The 20,780-nt window shown below is 34.0% G+C and overlaps 1 protein-coding gene across 1 annotated transcript in view; it reads left to right on the forward strand.

Moving 5' to 3' along the window:
- The window catches only part of LOC121326269 (fibroblast growth factor 18-like), a 35,228-nt gene extending 15,135 nt beyond the window's left edge, over positions 1 to 20,093 (forward strand). The window contains exons 3-6 of the mRNA XM_041269511.1: positions 11,235 to 11,271; positions 15,154 to 15,331; positions 16,658 to 16,764; positions 18,391 to 20,093. Coding sequence (XP_041125445.1) covers positions 11,235 to 11,271; positions 15,154 to 15,331; positions 16,658 to 16,764; positions 18,391 to 18,669 — 601 coding nt within the window. The 3' untranslated portion in view covers positions 18,670 to 20,093. The remainder of the gene's footprint in view (positions 1 to 11,234; positions 11,272 to 15,153; positions 15,332 to 16,657; positions 16,765 to 18,390) is intronic.
- Positions 20,094 to 20,780: the final 687 nt, after the last annotated feature.

Consider the following 20,780-nt stretch of genomic DNA (forward strand, 5'->3'; position numbering starts at 1 on the left):
GTGAACACAGCAGTCCATCTGAAAAAAAATAAATAAATAAATAAAATAAGTGCTCCAGCAAGAGTAGCCATGTAACAGTAGATGAGGAACAGCTACATGAAATAGAAGAAAGCAAAGATTGAAAAAAAAAAAAAGAAAAATACAGCATGGGCTAGTTAATGTACTTAAAGAAAAAATATGGACATTAATTTTATGGAGTCCAAAAAATCTCAACAACATAAGGGAATTTTATGCCAGTGCAAGAAGTTCACCTGAGGACCAGTATTCAGGCTCCAGTTTTATAATGCTGAGCTGGACTAAATACATATTTGAACAGTGGAAGTTTTAACATCTCTGCTGACAGTGAGTATAAAACCAGCAATAATGTATTCTTGTCAGTCAGGAAAACTGTTAGAAAAGCAGGTAAAGACAAGGCCAGACACCACTCCCCGAATTACCGGCCTGGATTTGAAGCGTCTGCAGAAAACTGAGGAACTGCCCCCTGACATCGTGATCGGATTGGTGCATGAAGTCTGATTCGATCGTCAACTTAATCTGGCATAACTTTGATGCGAGGGTATCCGACAACTAACAAAAACAGATTTTGAGATCCAAGAGGATGAAAATGTACTTGAATGTGTATAACCAGTTCACAAACTCACCTCAAGATCCGGCTTCAATCTTCATTGCAGTTGCTCCCCTTACTTCCTTAGTGTCATTTGAAACTCTGCCCATCATCATCAGTTTCTAGTGAGATGGCACTTTCAATGCAGAAATTCACAATAAATGAACAGTTGCAATTTATTTAATAAGCGAACAATGAAGTAAATTAAATTAAATTTCTAACTATATCACACTGCAGATGTATACACAATAAAAGTTTCTGGTTTTGTCTTAATTTAAATGTGTCTTAATTATTTTTCTTCCCACAAATGACAGGTAGCCGTGTTATAAGCGGTATAAACCATTTCGTGCCATGAGGTTCCGATGATATATACCACTTCTGGGGTGTGTAAAGGCTTATCACCACCCCAGGTGTGGTATATATCCGCACGGCCCGTCATGGTTTTACCTTACATATATAGATTTAAAAGGAGGTATAACTTTAGTGTACAAAAATGAAAAGATTTTTGGGATGTTGTGACAGAGATCAAATGATGCTTGGTGTTAGATCCCTCCCAACCTGAGAGGGTACTAGATAAAGGGAGCAGAGTACCCTGGACTAAAAGGAATGTTTATTCCCATGGGTAGGTGGAAAAGGGACTGAGTTACAGTACAGTGGAGTGGATTGGAGGAGCAGATGCGCGTGTTTACCAAGGGGTCATGAGCGAGGGTATAAAATAGTGGTGCAGCAAAGTAATCAGTTCCTTTGTAAATGGTTAGAAAGCAACCTAAAATTAGTCCCTGCATTTAAAAGAAACCATGAGTGTTCTGTTAGTGTTTGTTTGTTTTGTCTGTTTTCAAGATTACTAGCATGATCCAGAGCTGCAGCTGCAGGCCAGCATTAAACCCAGACACCAGCACTTCACTTTCCACTAGGAACTGTCTTTGCAACACAAGCACTTAATTCACGCACCGTAAGAACTGTGTCTGTGTTTTTTTGTTTTGTGTGGGTGATAAGTGGACTTTTGGTTGTGGGTCAAACCTGTGGCGTTATATAAACTGAAAAGATCTGTCTGACAGTGGACTGGTGGAACCCCAAATCCTTAGAAATGGTTTTGTAACCCTTTCTAGACTAATGAGCATCAATATCTGTTTTTCTGAGCTCCTCAGAGATTTCTTTTGATCGTGGCATGACGTGTTTCCACACACCTGTATGGCGAAGACCAAACTCACAATGTTTCCGATCTTTATATAGGGTGGAGCTTCCCAAACTCACCCCTGAAGATTTATTTAAACACCTGATTCTAATTATCCTCTAATTATCTGATACAACCAGGGGTTCACTTACTTTTTCACATACCCTGAATCTTAATTACTCATTGTTTGTCTAATTCATACGTCATTTTGTTTCAAAAGACATGGAATTGGTTAATATAAACCCTATTGGATAGTAAGGAAAAGATTCACAAACTTTTTCTTGGCACTGTGTGTGTGTGTGTGTGCGTGTGTGTGTGTGTGTGTGTGTGTGTGTGTGTGTGTGCGTATATATATATATATATATATATATATATATATATATATATATATATATATATATATATATATATATATATATACAGGAGTCTATAGTGGTCTATAGTTGAATGGTTTCTCTAAGAACATAAGAATCATTATATTAGAATTGGAGTAAACACCAAATTAAACAAAAGGGGTCCAAAATTACTAGTCAGGGGCCACAAGTTCATAAGAAATCCTGTAACCCTGGGTAGCAAAGCATTTGACTGTAACTACCCCTGACTACCTCTAATAGATAGCAATGTTGTTTATAGTGCTCAACATGTGCTGACATGTGAACACATAATTTGTCCGGCTATTTTTGGAAAGTTTTTTACATTTAGGGCATATTTGTCCCTGTCCTAACTGTACAATCTCTTTACGAAGCCAATATTTAATTGAAATGAATGCAAAGGTTTGTTAAAGAGTAAGTTTGTTAAAGGGGTTCCGAAAAATACACCGTTATACGTCCCCATATGTTGTTACAACTGTTTAAATAATGCACCTGTAATTTCTCTTTTCATTGTTGACATCCTGACAACTTTTTGAATAATTTGTTGGAAATAAATTAGTCTTTTATATACATGTAATTAAACTTTTATTCACAATATCATTTCATTAACTTAATCCAACAGTTTACTGTTCATTTTGATTGTCCTTTCGCTACAAAGAACAAAAGGCTTGGATCTCAACAGGTTTGTTATAGTGAGGCTGTACTGTGTGTGTGTCTATATATATATATATATATATATATATATATATATATATATATATATATATATATATATATATAACACACACACACACACACACACACACTGTGGAAGATCGCTCTCTTCCAGGTTCTTTCTCAGCACTGTTTTATGAACCAAGACCACAGGTGTTTGCTTTTGACTGTGTTGCACATGTTTTATTTCCACACAGCAAATACAAAATAAACAAAAAGAAACCTAGCTCTACTAGAGCACTAACTCAACATACAGGAACCTTACTATAAACAGGACAGCAAAGCTGTTTCCCTGTAAAACAAAACACCAATACACAAAATAAACTTTAAAGTACTACTTTTGCAAAGTAACACAGAATACCTTTTCTTATAAAGGTTCCACGACCGGGCTCTTCCTTCATCTGCAGCCCTGAGTAAGAGATCTGGTACTAATTTAGAATTGTGGTCAACTGCCAGAGCAATTAACACATTGTTAAACAAACATTTTCACGTGTGGATATATACTGATGCACAATTAAAACGCAGCAGACCATGCACCACTTGAGTAATGAAGATCGCCTGGTTGATATTGGCATGACTTGAAGGCAGCCTGTCTGTGAGAGAAGTTGACCAGAGAATGAGATGTTCTGCTTCAACAATCAGCAGACTTGTCCAGAGAAACCAGGAAACGGGCTCTGTGAGGGACAGGCCACGTCCTGGAAGGCGAGGGTCACCCCACCAGCCCAGGACTTTCACATCTGACTGATCCATCTGAGTAATGGTTTTCAGACTGCAGTGGCTACAGCACTAGAAATTCCAGGAAGAAATAACCTGAAATAAGAAATGAGAATGACTGTAGCTCATTATCTGCATGAAAATTATTTGCATTAATAGAAGCCGTTCAGAGGTAATAATCCGGAAGCCAAGCCAATCCGGAAGTGTTGATTTTCCAGCAGGACAATGCAAGACCACACAGTGCTAGGATTACAATTGCACGACTTCAAGAAAACTATGTCGAGGTCTTGCCGTGGCCAGCTTTTTCTCCAGACCTGAATCCAATAGAATGTCTGTGGGACGAAATCGCCAGTGCCATCCACAGGAGACAACCGTGACCAGCCAACCTTCACCATCTGGATGCAGCTGCACAGGAAGAGTGGTGGAACATCCCACAGCAGTCTATCCAGAGGCTGATCAGGTCTATGCATTCACGCTGCCAGGATTGTGTTAATGCTCAGGGAGGTCAAACATGATACTAACTTTTTAATGTTTTCATTTTGACAGAGTGTCACGTTTCATACTGAAAACTAATCATGATTCTTTGATCTGTATTTTTGTTCACATTTTGTGTGATTTTGTTTGATATCTATGTTTAAAATGTTTGATTAAATCCATTAGACCCGAGTGTCGTGTTTCTTTTGTGCATCTGCCTATCTATCTATCTATCTATCTATCTATCTATCTATCTATCTATCTATCTATCTATCTATCTATCTATCTATCTATCTATCTATCGATCTACCTATCTGTATACCCCAGTTGAAAGGTATAATTTCTCTAAAACAAATAATTTATAGGTGACATCTTTCGTAGCAAAAGTTCTGATTTTGTGGATGAGGAAGCAAGTTACATAAATAGATGTCTACAATTATCTCTATCAACAAGTTTTTTGCAAAACTTCAAAAATGCTGATTCAAAAGTATTCATACCTTGACAAGGAAAATTAAATTAATAGCTAGTTGAAGCACCTTTAACAATAATAACCTATTTTTCCTCATCCAAAAAAGCAAAACTTTTGCTACCAAAGTTTTTCCTAAAATTCTTTGTTTTCTAGAAATTCATAATTTCCATTTGGGTATGTAAACTTTTGATTATAACTGTTTCTCTTTGAAAAAAAAAAAACATAAGGAGATTTCATACAGTAACTTATTTAAGCAACTGACTGTATATTTGATCTCATATTGTGCTATCTTCACAGTAAGTGTATGAGTTTATATCATACCTGTATTATCTTGACTGATCTGACATACACCTTAGAGCTCCGGTATCCAAGGTGTTACATACCAATCTTATCACGTCAATTAATTAAAATTAACTTTATCTGGGATTGATTTTTTAAAAAATCATTACAGCAGGATCATCCTCTGAATTGCCAAATTAAGGTATAGGCTCAGCTAATTTATGATCATTTGACATCATTTGTCTAGAGGAGATTTATAATACATTTGATAAAGCTCTGAATTGGCTTAATTTGATCAGGGACACTTTAGTGTCCAAACCAAAGGTTACATGGCTTGCCAATGTACATGGCTTTGGGTGATTAAAATTAATTATATTATAATTATTATTATATTATCTATAATATTATCTATTATATTATTATATTTATTAGCACGTTAATATTAATTATAATGTTTATTTAGAATATTAAGGGATATTATATATATATATATATATATATATATATATATATATATATATATATATAAGTTCTCTAACTGGCATTTGATTTTATCGTCATCAAAATTCACATTACCAAATAAAACTCATTGAGCTATCTAAGCTTGATACTAAATATGGTGGCAAAAAGTTTGTCGTCTGACATACATGAAGTATAAACATCATGGATCTAATTTCGCGAATTTTCACAAGTGTTCCCACATTTGTACGAACAAACACGCACACACACACATATTATATATATATATATATATATATATATATATATATATATATATATATATATATATATATTATTATAACTAATAATTTGACTTATTGATGTCGAACTGACTATTTTTTTTTTCCGATCTTATTTTGTGTACGATTTTGTCCTTAGAATTGACATCAACTTTTCCTAATGTCACTTCGTTCGGAACGTAGCGTTGAAAAGCAACTATAACGTATTAAACTTTTGCTTGATATTGCATAATACAGGTACAGTAAAAAAAAAAAAAGAACAAGAAAAAAGTTTTCATTCGGTCTCCACCTGGAATCAAGACACACACTTTTTTTTTTTTTTTAGAAATAACATCTGCAGCTAAAAAAACCAGACAGGTAGTTAAAGAGCAGTTTTGTCATGGATGGATTTTTTTCACTCTAACAGCCCAGGGGCTAGTGTTTCATTGATTACAGGGTCCCTCCGTGAATGGTCGTTTGTGTATTGTCAGAACAAAGGGGTAAGTTTCTTCTAAGAAGGTGTTAGACCAAGGAATGGATTGGAATCAGCTATTAGGCTGGATGGAACTACAGGTTGGGGCTAGCTGAGGGTGCATGCAGAACACACAAACCCTCTTTCTGCTATTACACATCTCCTATACTGGACCAGCAATCACAGTCAACACCAAGGTTACTGGGGCACCTCCCTGAAACTAAGTACACTATTCTAAGGTTTCTGGGACAAGGCTTGTGGTGATCATGGAAATAATTTGGTATTGTCATGCAGAACATGGGAATTGAAAGCCAGGTTCAGATAGAGTGACAGCCACATTACTACCCTTTAAAACATGCTTCAGGCCTCACTGTGTAAATCATCAATAACTTCAGTCAAAATTCTAAAGTAAATCTCGAAAGAAACAAACAGTCATCATAGGAATTATTGTTAATATTGGTTGTCTCTCTGTTTTAGGTTTGAAATGTCTAAGTGCAGCTGAACAACCTGAAATCATTTTGACGTGTGGTGCAAACAGTCAACTGGGTGTGGCCACCCAATTGAACAAAGTGCATTCTAATCGACATAATACATGATATTGCATAAAATGCTAGAAGTATGTAACATCCTACACGCACACACACACACATATATACACACACTTGTGGCAAAGGGCTAATTTAACTCAAATGTCTTTTTTTTTAAGAGGTTAATCCACTCAAGATGTCAAGATCTTATGTTACAAATTATGAATACTGGCCAAATCCTCTCAACATTTCTCACAACGAAACAACATAGTGCGTACATATTTTAACAGACAAAATAAATATATTAATATATAATATAATATGTTATATAATATATATTAAAAGTAAATATGGTAAGTAAACAAAAGGAAAAAAAAAAAAAAAAAAAAAAACGTTTTGGTGCATCTGTTCCCCAGGCCATCCCTGTTTTGGTAAAAAGAGCCATCATAGAGCGCATTAACAGTGATTATGGACAGATTTGCTAAGCAATAGGTCTAAGGCAAAGTCAGGAGTCTGTAGCAAGCGATAACCCCCTTGAGAATTATTGATGCATCGAGCGGAATATGCACGTTTTTCACAAATTCAAAGCAACTAACAAGTCACAAAATACTATATACAATAAAGACTGATGATGACAGACATGGATATAATGAAGTATGGAGACAAATCCAACCTCTATAAAATTGCTTTCCAGTTTGGGTGCAATTTGAAGAGTTTGGTGGTATTTCAGTGGTCCATGTATGATGCAAAGTTCAATGCTATGAGTTTATGTTCTGGAGGGTTTATTTCACAATGTAGGAACTATATGTTGACTTGGCAAGTCAAGGTGTCACCAAACCTACGACCTCGTTTGATTTATAAAGCTTTTTGCATGACATATTGCTTCATTAAGTGCCAATGTGCATTTTCAGCTGTAGCAACCAATTGGGTTTCATCCAAGATGAGACCAATTAGTTTGCAGTGACCGGATCCAGCTCAGAACTGTCCTCTGCTCCCAGACATGGTTTGAAAAAAGGGGGCTGCTAGGACTTTCATTTCATTAAGATAAAAGAGTTTAGACAGTGGAATTACCTCCTATCCTTTTATACATTAAATGACATGTAGGAATTACCTTGGCTTTAGTAAAAAAAACATGTGTGTGTGTGTGGTGTGTGTGTGTGTGTGTGTGTGTGTGTGTGTGTGTGTGTGTGTGTGTGTGTGTGTGTGTGTGTGTGTGTGTGTGTGTGTGTGTGTGTGTGTGTATATATATATATATATATATATATATATATATATATATATATATATATATATATATAAAAAACAAACGTTAATTAACTACAAATCGGTTGAGAAGCTTCATTTCAAAGTTAGTCATTTTTTCGAAGTAAACAGCAGTAAAAAAATAATAATTTTGTACATTTTTTAAGGCATATAAAGTCATATATATATATATATATATATATATATATATATATATATATATATATATATATATATATATATATATATATATATATATATATATATATATATTTTCGGACGGTATGAACACTCTTGACCTAAGTGGATCAGGGTCCCACTTTATAACTTTGAAAAATTTTACCTCAAATAAAATATTTAATCCAGAGAGGTCATTAGCTTTTCGATATTACGTTGTTATGTTTACAATGTAATCACTCACACACACACACACACACACACACACACACACACACACACATATATATATATATATATATATATATATATATATATATATATATATATATATATATATATATAAACATATTCTAAGTGCACTTAATGTAGATGGTTTAAGGGATATCCTATTGCATAGATGTAAGATCATACTCATACTGATTCCTATAGTGTTTTTTGACATCCATAATTAGATGTTCTTGGCATTCTTTAACTGTTTGTATTTCATTTTTTAATAGTTAATTCTTAAATTTTAGTTCTAACTGTATCTTGCTTACGGCAGGCATATAACACACGGTAGTTTCCAACCTAACAAACATGAACATAAAATACTGACAGACGGATAGGTAGATAAATAGATAAATCAATTTATCAACCTATATAGATGATCCCTGACTCAAATCCTGGCTGACTCACTGTGTAACCTTGACCATGTCATTTAACCTCCTTGTGCTCCGTCTTTCGGTGAGATGTTGTTGTGACTCTGCAGCTGATGCACGGTTCACACACTCTAGTCTCTGTGAGTCGCCTTGGATAAAAGGTGTCTGCTAAAATATAAACAAATAAAAAAAAAAAAAATAGAAATATATCTTAACCTTCCTGAATGCCCTATGCATGTATTCATTTGATTGTAAGCAAGCATGTATTCATTTAATTGTAAATGATAAAATACAATGGTTATACTCTAGAATTTTTTTTTTTTTTTTAAAGAAACAAAAATAATTAGAATCAAATAATTGCAGTTCGATGAACGTTATTCACAAATAGATCCTAAGTAGAACATGCTAATAGCCAATTTACTTTAGAGGTACCAGGTGTTGGCATGCCACTATGAGTTCAGATACCCTTAAACATTGATTCGCTTTCCCTCGGTTATGTAAATGCAGTATTAGGAATAACACATTATCCAGCGCGAGCAGCTGAAAAACACTTGCATTTCTATGCTGTCTGGATCGAGAGAATCGAATCCGCAAACTGTATTCGACCGTGTGATATCATTAAAGGGCAAAGTTAAAGCCTCAAGACTGCGTTTTCTAAATGCAATGAAGCAGAACTACTTCCATTTTGTGCGCTCCAAAAAACAATACAAATGCTGCACGTCTAATAGTAATTATTAATTCATTAGGTTATCGTAAACACAAAACAGAATTCATCCAGTGATCTGCATTGCTGCTTTTACAGATTAGGGTGTGTGGCAGCTCTGAGATCAAATACAATATTTGTTCATTTTCACATTGTGTGAAGTGTGGTCTAGATCATGTTAGCATGCTAGTCATTTTATTATTTTAAAAAGTGTCGACCCTCTCTAAATACCAGGACAAAAATATATAGAAGATACATATTTTTTATTTTGCAGATACAGTAACATTAATTGCATCGGAAAAAAATAAGACAAAAAAAAAACATTTTACAGTTGTAGTATATTAGTTTAAATGTAGGACAGTTGATGTATTGCATACAGTTGGATCTCGTGGTTAATTAATTTTCCAATTGTCAGCCTACTGGAATAATATAAATAGAAAATATCTACATTTCACAAATCCAATAATGCATTCTCTCTCTCTCTCTCTCCCTCTCCCTCTCTCTCTCTCTCTCTCTCTCTCTCTCTCTACACACACACACACACACACACACACACACATATAATAACAAAAAGGCTGTTGAACTTTCTTAACAACCTTTTTTTATTATTATTTATTTATCCCCCCCCCCCCCATTTAACCGTGATTAATATTAGATTAGTGTTTTAAATTATAAATGCGTCTCCTCTCCAGGCTTCTGCTTCTGTCAGCTTTAAAAAGAAAGAAATCAAAGAAATGCACCTGCAAAATACTCACGGTTAACTGTCACGTTCTTCATTAATAACCCACAAAAACAAATGCACAACACACACACACACACACACACACACACACACACACACACACACAAATAAACTCCACCACTTTACCACGCCAGTCCCTCCCCTCCCCAACTAGTACACTTTGAAAAACCACTCTCTCCAAATCTGCGTTGATGGTCTTCTTTAGATTGTCCTATCATAGGTAGAAATCACAGCCGCTCGACTCTCAAGTTTCCACCCACCAAGAAAATTTCGCTTAATTGTCTAGCAAGGACTCCCTGTACCCAAATACAAAGACTCTTTACTGGCTACACATCATCGCGTTCTATGGAAGTAGGCTGTGATTTGTTTTGTTTTGTACATATACATTTCTTGGATACAATTTAAGTTTCTAACTTCATGGGAGAAAGCCAAGCCCTGCTGTTTTTTTTTCTTCCTTACTGTATGTTTATTCTTTTTTTTTTTATTTTTTTTTTTTTTATTTTTTTTTTTTTTTTTTTTTTTTTAAATGAAATAACTGTCTTTATTTAAATGATCTGCACAAGGTGTAGGTACATGTAGATGTCCCTTGTAGGTAAATTCGGAGCTGATGTTTCTCTGATATTTGGAAGAGCGCACACTTAAAGGGACAAAATAAATAAATAAATACACTGGATTATTTTTTTCTTCAAGCGGAAGCCTGGCAAGGCAATTATACAAATTGAATTTTGACTTCAGTGCAAATATTGCCCTTTGCAATGTGTAGTGCTGTGGACGTGAATTGTAAAGATCTTTTTGTTTCAACGGTTTCTGTTTTCTCTTTTTTTTGGCACGCTTATAAACAAGGAAGCGCCTATGTTGAACACACTGGTACTGTTTAACTTCATTAATTTATTCTTTCGCTGGGATTCAAGGAAATATTTATTTTAAGGAAAGCGGCGGCATTTCCTTTTATTCCAGATTTTTTTTTTTTTTTTTTTTTTTTTTTTTAGCGCTAGAAACAGGTGGATTTTTAACAACTCAAGATGCGTTATATCCTTTCACGGTTCATCTACTTGTAAGGATTCCATCTTTTTTATTGGGTTCGATTTATAAACCGTGTAACTTCTTACCAATGGAAGTCGCTTAAAGCAAACTTTTTTTTTTTTTTTTTTTTTTTTTTTTTTATGGCTTGTAATTATACATGTTTAATTGTGTTTCTTTTTGTCCCTCCAGGTGTTTACACTTACTAGTCCTCTACTTTCAAGTTCAGGTAGGTTAGCCTTTTGTATTGATATTATTATTGTTTCGTGTGGACAGGAAAACTGTTGGTGACAATACATCGTATACCATATATATCTATATATATATATATATATATATATATATATATTATAATATAATATATATATAGGTATATATATATATATATATGTATGTAATAAATTACCCTTGCATAGACATGGGTCTGGGTTACTATTTATATGAATCAGTTTACTTTACTGGTGATTTTAATATTTACTGTACCTGGTAGTTGGTGATGATGTTGTTATTTTCAATGTCCTAACTACTAATACAGGGTTGAGCATAACTCAAAAGATTATATTGATACTGTACTGTAAGCTATTTATTATGTATCCCACACAAGATTAAAACGGTATACATACACTCCACATGCACTGCATTCATTAGATATCCAGTCTCCTATTTAAGAACACAATTCTTATAAAATGGTATAAATTATTATTATTATTATTATTATTATTATTATTATTATTATTATTATTATTATTATATTTATTATTATTATTATTATTATTATTATTATTATTATTATTATTATTATTATACGGTGTAGATATCCGGATTTAAAAATTTTGGGGAAAAGGAGCCTCGCTTCAAAAAGTATTTTTGTAATTATTGTTATTATAAAACTACATATTGGCCAAAAATGACCAACTGAAAGGTTAGGATTTTAGTATATTACAAATATTCTGAATCACATCAACCTGAAGGTCACAGCTGTATCCTCTTGTATATTTTAGGAAAAGGGAACAGTCGCATAGCCTATATTGTCTTCTTCAACCACAAATTTAAAATACAACAGTGATAATATCAATTCTAAAATATATTAGTCTATTCAAAATTAGCCTTTATCTATTTCATTTTCAAACATTGTATTTTAACATTTACAATTTTTAGTAATAACATATTTATAAATAGCTAGCAAATTAAATCAAAGAATTTCAATTACAAGCGTTTTGATTAAAATGGTTATTGAACGTCTTCAAGTAAATGCATTTACTTTATACTACTACTACTACTACTACTACTACTACTACTACTAATAATAATAATAATAATAATAATAATAATAATAATAATAATAATAATAATAATAATAATAATAATCCATATAAATTAATTTAGCAAATTTATTCAAACTAAAATATTTCAATATTTCTTACTGAGCTGGAAAATCAGTTTAAAAAACATTTATTAAGGAAGTTATGCTACAGTGTTTATCAAAATAATATGTGTGTGCTGCAGCAGTTACAGAAATAAAACAAAATTAAATATTTATTTGAAGTATTTATTTAGCGTTGCTTGTGTATGGCAGTACTCTTTTACTGTCCTCATTAGAGAAAATGCATGCAGATCAAATGGCGTTAAAAATTGTTAGTTGCCGATTTTTGACTCTTCTAACTCAGGCATTTTCAGATCATGTTATCAAATGCAGTTGGCTAGTTCACCATATTAAATCTGAATATAAAACTTTCTTATTTTTATATAGTAAGTATTTGCATATTCAATATGTTTTAGGTTTAAGTAATTCAGTTTGTTTTACTTTTTAAAAAAACACCTTGCATTAGATGCTTTAGCCCTGGTAAAACCTCAGGGAGTCTTATATATATATATATATATATATATATATATATATATATATATATACACTATCTATATATATTATATATATATATATATATAGAGGAGCCTCCCCCCCCCCCCCCCCCTGACCTATATTCTATGTTATCATGGCAACAGATCCTTAAACTGGAAAACAAAAATCCTGTTATCAGTTAAGTTCTTAAGTAGATCTGTCAACCCTCCCCTATTCACCGGGAGTCTGCTCAAAACTCTACCGTTAAACCCCTTTATGTCAGCAAACCTGTCTGCAAAAGTCATGACCGGTGTGCGGCTAGTACAATCCCTGTCAGTATCTAGCAGGGTTTAGTGTACATGGCTAATATGAATTTTTATCATCCTCTGCTGACTCACTGTGTAACCTTGACCATGTCATTTAACCTCCTTGTGCTCTGTCTTTTGGGTGAGATGTTGTTGTGACTCTGCAGCTAATGCAGAGTTCACACACCCTAGTCTCTGTAAGTCGCCTTGGATGTCAAAAAATAGAAATATATCTTAACCTTTCTGAATGTCCAGTGCATGTATTAATTTGATTGTAAGCAAGCATGTATTTATTTAAGTATAAATGATAAAATACAATATAGTTATACACTAAAAAAAAAGAAAAAGAAAAAAGAAAAAAAATAATTAGAATCAAATAATTGTATTTCGATAAACGTTATTCACAAATAGATCCTAAGTAGAACATGCTAATAGCCAATTTACTTTAGAGATGCACAAACCCACTGCATTAAAGGAATCCATTCCCAACATAGGAGGCTTGTTGCTAGGGAGCTGACGTCACTGCCTTGTGGCTTTTGTTAGTGCATTGCTGCCACAAGTGAACACCTCGTTGGCTAAAATAAAAACCACTTCAGCAAGTAGATATTTAATTTGCGTTGTGTTATTGCGTGTGTATATGATAACAATACAATATTAATGTTTTGTTTTTAGTTGTTTTGTATATTTTTGTTTGTGATTTGCAGTACGAAATAAAACGAACATTAGTTTCAAGTGCCTTGTAAATTGCAGCTAAGGCATATGCAGTTAGACAGTAAAAATGGGGAGCCAACTCCAGGACCGCGATATATCCGAATCCACAGCATAGCGAGGGGTGGGTATATTATTCTCTCTCTCTCTCTCTGGTCATGTTTATGTAGTTTGTGTTAAAAGACCATTCAGCTAGATTAAATTAATACCCCCCCCCCCCCAACGCCAACCCCACAGCATTTGTTTAGGCTACCATTCCTCACAATTATATTTAAAACAGTACAAATTAACCAATGGCCTTTAACTGTATTGGGGAACTATTTCAAGGGTTAGATTAAACCTGTCACCATGGCTGTACAGCCAGCTGGTCTAGACTCCCCGGATTCCCATGCTGGAGATCTAAAACACATTATATATCTATCTATCTATCTATCTATCTATCTATCTATCTATCTATATATATATATATATATATATATATATATATATATATATATATATATATATATATATATATATATATATATATATATATATATATATATAGATAGATAGATAGATAGATATATAGATATATAGATAGATATAGATAGATATATATAGATATATAGATATATAATGTAACATTTCCAGTTGAGTTTTGTAAATATAATTAATGTACTGTGGTTAAAATAACAAAAACTCTTGCGTATGTAACATGTATATAATTACCCACCTGAGAAAAGCCACATGAAAGACGTGCACTATATAATTACTAAACAATACAGTTAGGGGATTAGTTCTTGGCAAGAGCACAAAAACCTAAAGTAGAAATTCGTTTTTTTTTTTCTGTTTTTTTTTCTCGAATACCCAGATGAATCAATTGGCAGGAGCACACAAGGAGACTTGGAAAACCACTTTTGGACAAACGGGTTTTAGAGTTTATGCCTCAGTGTTTCCTTGTTTCCTTAATGCTGTTTAATGCTTTGCTCACACATTATTTCTATAGCTGAAGGCAGTTATGCAACTATGTCAAACTGATCCTTTCCCTATATACAGCATTAGAGTTGTGAATAGTTGATAGCTTGGGATTCAAACAAGCTAGCCCTGGCATAATTAAGTCAATAGAGCTATGTTTATTAATGGCTATGGTCAGCACCAATCTTCATGGAAGAAATCAAAATAATCTATAATGTCTACAGTCTGAAAAGCAGAACTTCATTACTAATAATTAAAAAAACATTCCCCTAAACTGACATTACTGCCTTTTTTTGTTTTTAAGGAATCTCGGCAGACATCAGCAGATTTCCGTGTCTATGTCGAAAACCACACAAGGAACCCAGATGACCTGAGCCGCAAACAGGTCCGGATATATCAGCTTTACAGCCGGACCACTGGGAAACACGTCCAGATCCTGGGGAAAAAGATCAACGCCAATGGGGACGATGGGGGCAAGTATGGTACGGGAGTGTTCATGTGTAATGAAACAGACTGAACCAACTTACCCTCGGAATGAATTGGAATAATTGGTGCCCCTATCCTTATATAAGATTTTAAAATTAATTAGATAGCAAAATAAACAAGAACCACGATGAAGAGAGGTATTTTATGCAGTATTATGTAATTGCCGAATTCCTGGCGAGAGTATAGTTTTTAATTTAGAAACATTAGCTTTCATGGAGACTGCATTTGTATGTCATCCCACATGCTTGCTCCAGCATGAGTGGAAGCAGAGGCAGGCTTTCTCATGAGTCCTGCCAATGTGCCTCATGACCTGAAGAGGCCACCATCTCCACCAGGGTGATAAAACCTACTGTCTCTCATTCAAATTCAGGGCTTCTCTCTCTGAGCCAAGAAAGACACTTTGTTCTGTTAAATTTCCAGCAATGCAGGCCAATTTCTTGTTATTAAAATATGTGTCTCGTATGAATTATGTACAGTTTCAATCTAGTGATATTGGACTATATTGCATTTCATAAGATCTCCTGCCAATTATTATTAATAATAATAATAATAATAATAATAATAATAATAATAATAATAATAATAATAATAATAATAATAATTTAGTCCAAAGCATAATACACCTTAATAAATATTGAATGGTAACCACTGTTACACTGGCATAAGCAGTATGAAACAGATAAACAACTATATATTTGGCACTCTAGGCCTTGAACTATTTCTACCCTAGAGGTTTAACAAATGTGGTATACAAAATCAAACAAAATACCACCATGTTGTAGCATAACTAGACTTTCCTTTTCAGTTCAAAGTAAACTTGCAGATCAAGTGAAAGTGAACAGTTGAATCTGTTGGCTATGTTATCACTTTTTGTCTCACTTGTGTGGTAGATATTAGAGATGTCCAGCGAAGCAATACAATTCATGGAATTTGTTCGGAGTCCCTGGGGGCAACCTGTAATCCCTGGTGTGTTAAACAGATAGACAATCTTTAACCTTTTAATTGAGTGAACAAGTACTAAAGAGTCTCTGATACATAATTCCAGAGCATCTGAACTGTTTAGAAAAGTTCAAGCTGATTTCATTCCCTCAAGCAGGGCTGGGATGTATGAGTAACCCTGAAGCTCTATACAAAACAGGAAAAAAGTGGAACAGTTAAGTAGTATATTTAAACTATAAAACCAGTCCAACTGCTGTTGAGACCAGCTCTACAAAATGTCTGTGATTGTACAAGTGAGAATAAATTGATTTTACTCGTCTAACATCGATCTTTTACTAATTGTATTATTTGTGATTTTTTTGGTTTTTATTATTCCAATTTAGCTCTCCTTGTGGTGGAAACAGAAACATTTGGAAGCCATATCCGAATAAAAGGGAAAGATACTGGGTACTACATCTGCATGAACAAAAGGGGGAAAATTGTTGGAAAGGTAAGAATCCCCTAAAGGATTATTTACAACTTGACCCATAACATAGATATGTGAGCCTAATGTTTTACTTAGGTCTTTTTACTACTACTATACAATATATCTACTTGACTTACTGTGTTATAATTTTACCTAAGAATCATTTGAAGCAAGTTCTCTTACTTTATATGGGTAATATACCGGATACCTTTTTGCACAATGTAAGCAAGTGTTCCCCACAGATCTCTCAAATCACAAATTATTGACAAAAGACTCCCTAAATAAATAATTTAAAAAAGGGGCCACTCTAATTGAAACAATGAGCATTAGGTTCACAATAGTTCTCTGGGCAGAGCCCCAAATATTATTTAAGTGGTCCATGTTCAGAAATTTCAAAGGACAATTTGTTTAAAACTCTGTACAGAAAATAGGATTAAAATTAGGAACCTAACTCTTACAGATGTTGGTTCTCGTTTAGTATATCAAGGTTGGAATCTTTTTAAAATTGATTTTCATTTTTTAACCCAAAACTAATAACTTGCTTGAACTTGTACATGATTAGTAAAAGTCAACAAAGCAGGAGTTATTATCATAATATTTAGCAGAAGCAGATGTAATTGACAAGAGAAAAGAGGGTACTTATATCGCTTTTATAATGTGACTCACAAACTTAAGCAAGAGTCAGTTTAGATCTCTCTGTAACAAGTATATCCTGCTCAGTTACTAATCTTGGCATAGTTTGGAGCAGCGACTAGAAACAGATGTAGATTGTGCGGAAATTGCATTTTTTTACAGTTTGTTGCTATTAGTAAAATTGCTTTGTTTCTTGATGAGTTCCACTAGAGGTTGGCACACTTGAACAGGTTTAATCTTTTTTCAGCAATTTATGAGTCCATATATGTGGTCTGAGGTGAAAGAAACTTAACTATCCAAGTGGAATAGGGTACAAGCCACATAAATAGGTTTCTGTCTGGTTTGCGTGTCATTTCTAAGAAGCCACATTCACAATTGTTTTGTCCATAGACAATACAAGAAAAGTAACCGTTACATCACAAACACACCAGTGCAGAGCACACACAAAAAATATGCTTCTTAGCAAAGAAGGATATGTTTTAAAAACACAAGAAATAAACATTACAGCAATAGGCCCTCTGGCAAAATGTTCAGATTCTACTTCTCAAATGAGCAGTTATTATCCTAGACTGGTGGCAATAGATTCCAGGTAAAAAACATTCATTTTCAACCTTCCCACACCAGCCACAAACACTTTCTGAATAGAAAAGGAATAACAACTCATTTATTCAGACATGAATAGCACATTCCTGTCTTTTCTGGCTTGGCTTGCTTGATTTGGGCTAAATATAACAGAAAAAGACCCATTTTAAAGGGCCGGCACCTGACAGTGTGTTTATCTGTCTATTCCTTTACTGCTACAGTGAAGAAGTGTTTTTTTTTTGCCTGCTTGGTTTCTGTGATATTAAATTGATGCTTTTGCCTACTTGACTCAGCAGCTATGTTTAGCCTTTACAGTAGTCCGAAGAGTTTAACTCAACTAGGTACATCCAAATCAGTGGGCTTACAAAATTATAGTACAACTGAATCACAGTCTATTACAGATATTTTATTGTTTACCATTTTGTGTTTCTGCAGCTCAATGGAAGGAATCAGGAGTGTGTCTTTGTGGAAGAAGTATTAGAGAATAACTACACTGCACTGGTGTCGGCTAAGTACAAAGGCTGGTACCTAGGATTCACCCGGAAAGGACGACCTAAAAAAGGCTCAAGGACTCAGCAGAACCAGCAGGAAGTTCACTTTATGAAAAGGCACCCAAAGGGCAAAGTGGACCCACTACAGGAGTTCCGTTTCACCACGGTCACCAAACGAACTCGCAGGGCACGACGCTTAAAAGTCAAGTTCAACTCAAATTGAAACATGAAAAAGAATCCCGGGTATGTGTGTCAAAGGAATACTGAACCACCTTGCCTTATATGTGCCGAAGGGAAAAAAAAAAACAGAAAGCAAAACAAAAAAAAAAAACTGAAAAGATGTTTTATTTTTATACATACGGAATCAGGAATTATTCTGATGTGCTCAATTTCTTGTGGGCTGTTTATTATTATTTATATTGAACAGAACGAACATTTGTCATTACCTTGCTGTTGCTACTTCTAAAGGTAATGCCAGAAGAACAGACAGCTTTTTTTTGGCGTTATCAGAAGCTCCTCTAGAGTCACTGACTAAATTCTTATCTGTGGAGAGTACCAGCAAGTGGATGGGTCTGTTTATATTCAGCTGGGTAGATGTAATGGAGCCCAGAAGGAAAAGATGGAAGCCCATGATATTGACCTTAGCTAGTTCTTTAGCTATAAGTGCAATACCTTGTAAAGGGCCCTTTTACAGAAGAGGTTACTAATGAAAGTTATTCTGGGTCCCCAAACTCCAAACTTCCCTGCCTCCCTTTACATGTTTTTTTTTATATGATTTGAAGTCAGATGTTGTAGCTAACATACAGACTAACCGAAGATGCATAATGATAAAGTGATTCAAGTTCATTATAAATTTAAATCTGTCGGTAACGTTAATGGAAGGGGCCTTAAGTAAGGGCTTCGATAAATGACTGCACATTCATCCACCTCAGTGTTTACTTAGCTGGGCAATAATAGCAGACACTGTTTAGAGTGGAAACAAAGAGGCTGGAAGAACAGGACTCTTCCCTGGGAAGGGCACCAGTCCATCTGAAATCATAGTTTTCCTTCCAACTGTATTGACCAGTTGTACATAATTTATTACATTGGAAAATAGGCAAGGGGTAATTTTATACCTCAGATATATTCATTTTGTATTAATTTATTAAACAGTACTTTTTTTTGCAGAAGAATATATGCCAAACTAAATACTTCCATATATGCAGTGCATATTATAGTTGGATATTATATCAGTCACACCATCTAATGACAATCCTCTCTCTAGTTACCACGATTAACAGCACCTGTAAATTAGTTGCTATATAAGTGATACATTGTCTTACAGTGAGGTATTCACATACATATAGCATGTTATAGTACATATGTGTATCATCATAGCGCATTCCATTGCGGTTTTTACAGCTGAATCCAAAACTGAAAAGATCACAGAATATGTAGATCTGTTTAAGACTAAATACAGGCAGAGGGTGATTGGAGTTCAGGGGGCCCAAAATAGGCTGGTGTACTAAGCGGGCCATTATAAAAATGATTTAGTCCTGATGTTGGTAGGGCTGTAACGTTAAGTCATCTGCCGAGGGACACTGTGTATTGTATATGAGATGCTACCAACAACTTGACACATTTATGATTCAAAGTGTATGCAAACAGTTTTATGACTATTATTAAATATTTATTGCCTTTCTTTGTAAATACATCCTGAATTTATATGGCCTCTGTTAATAAAGTGAGGAATATATATATATATATATATATATATATATATATATATATATATATATATATATATATATATATATATATAAAATGCAAAATTGTTTTCTACTTTGACTGTTGCATACTATGTTACCAATACAGTGGAGGTACAGCATGTCCTTTCATAATAGTTACATAATCTTCAGACCTTTATGCATATTAATGGGTTATATTTAAAACAAACAGCCAAGATGTTATTTGCACTGCTCTTTCCCATCACCATTCACATGCTGGTATGCGCAGCTGATGACAGCTGAGAATCATATAACTCATCAATGATGATTTATGATGAAAAATCTATTTTTATTCCTAAATTCCTAACCTTCATCTCTGTCTCTGTCCATTTTTTTCTTCCCCCATCATCTTTTACTGCATTTTAGGCCCACTATTTAAAACAGTGGACAGATTTGCTTTAATGTTAAAATACATCTTGTGTTTGGAAAGTAGTATTTCTGGGAAACTTTGATCAGTTGAAAATTTACAATATTACATTCTACTGACCTTTTTTGTTCAGCATCGTATTTGAAATTTGGCTAGGTAACCTGGCTTTAACATTGGCTATATGTGAGAAATGACATCACT

This window comes from Polyodon spathula, chromosome 2 (genome assembly GCF_017654505.1).
Source record: "Polyodon spathula isolate WHYD16114869_AA chromosome 2, ASM1765450v1, whole genome shotgun sequence".
NCBI lineage: Eukaryota > Metazoa > Chordata > Actinopteri > Acipenseriformes > Polyodontidae > Polyodon > Polyodon spathula.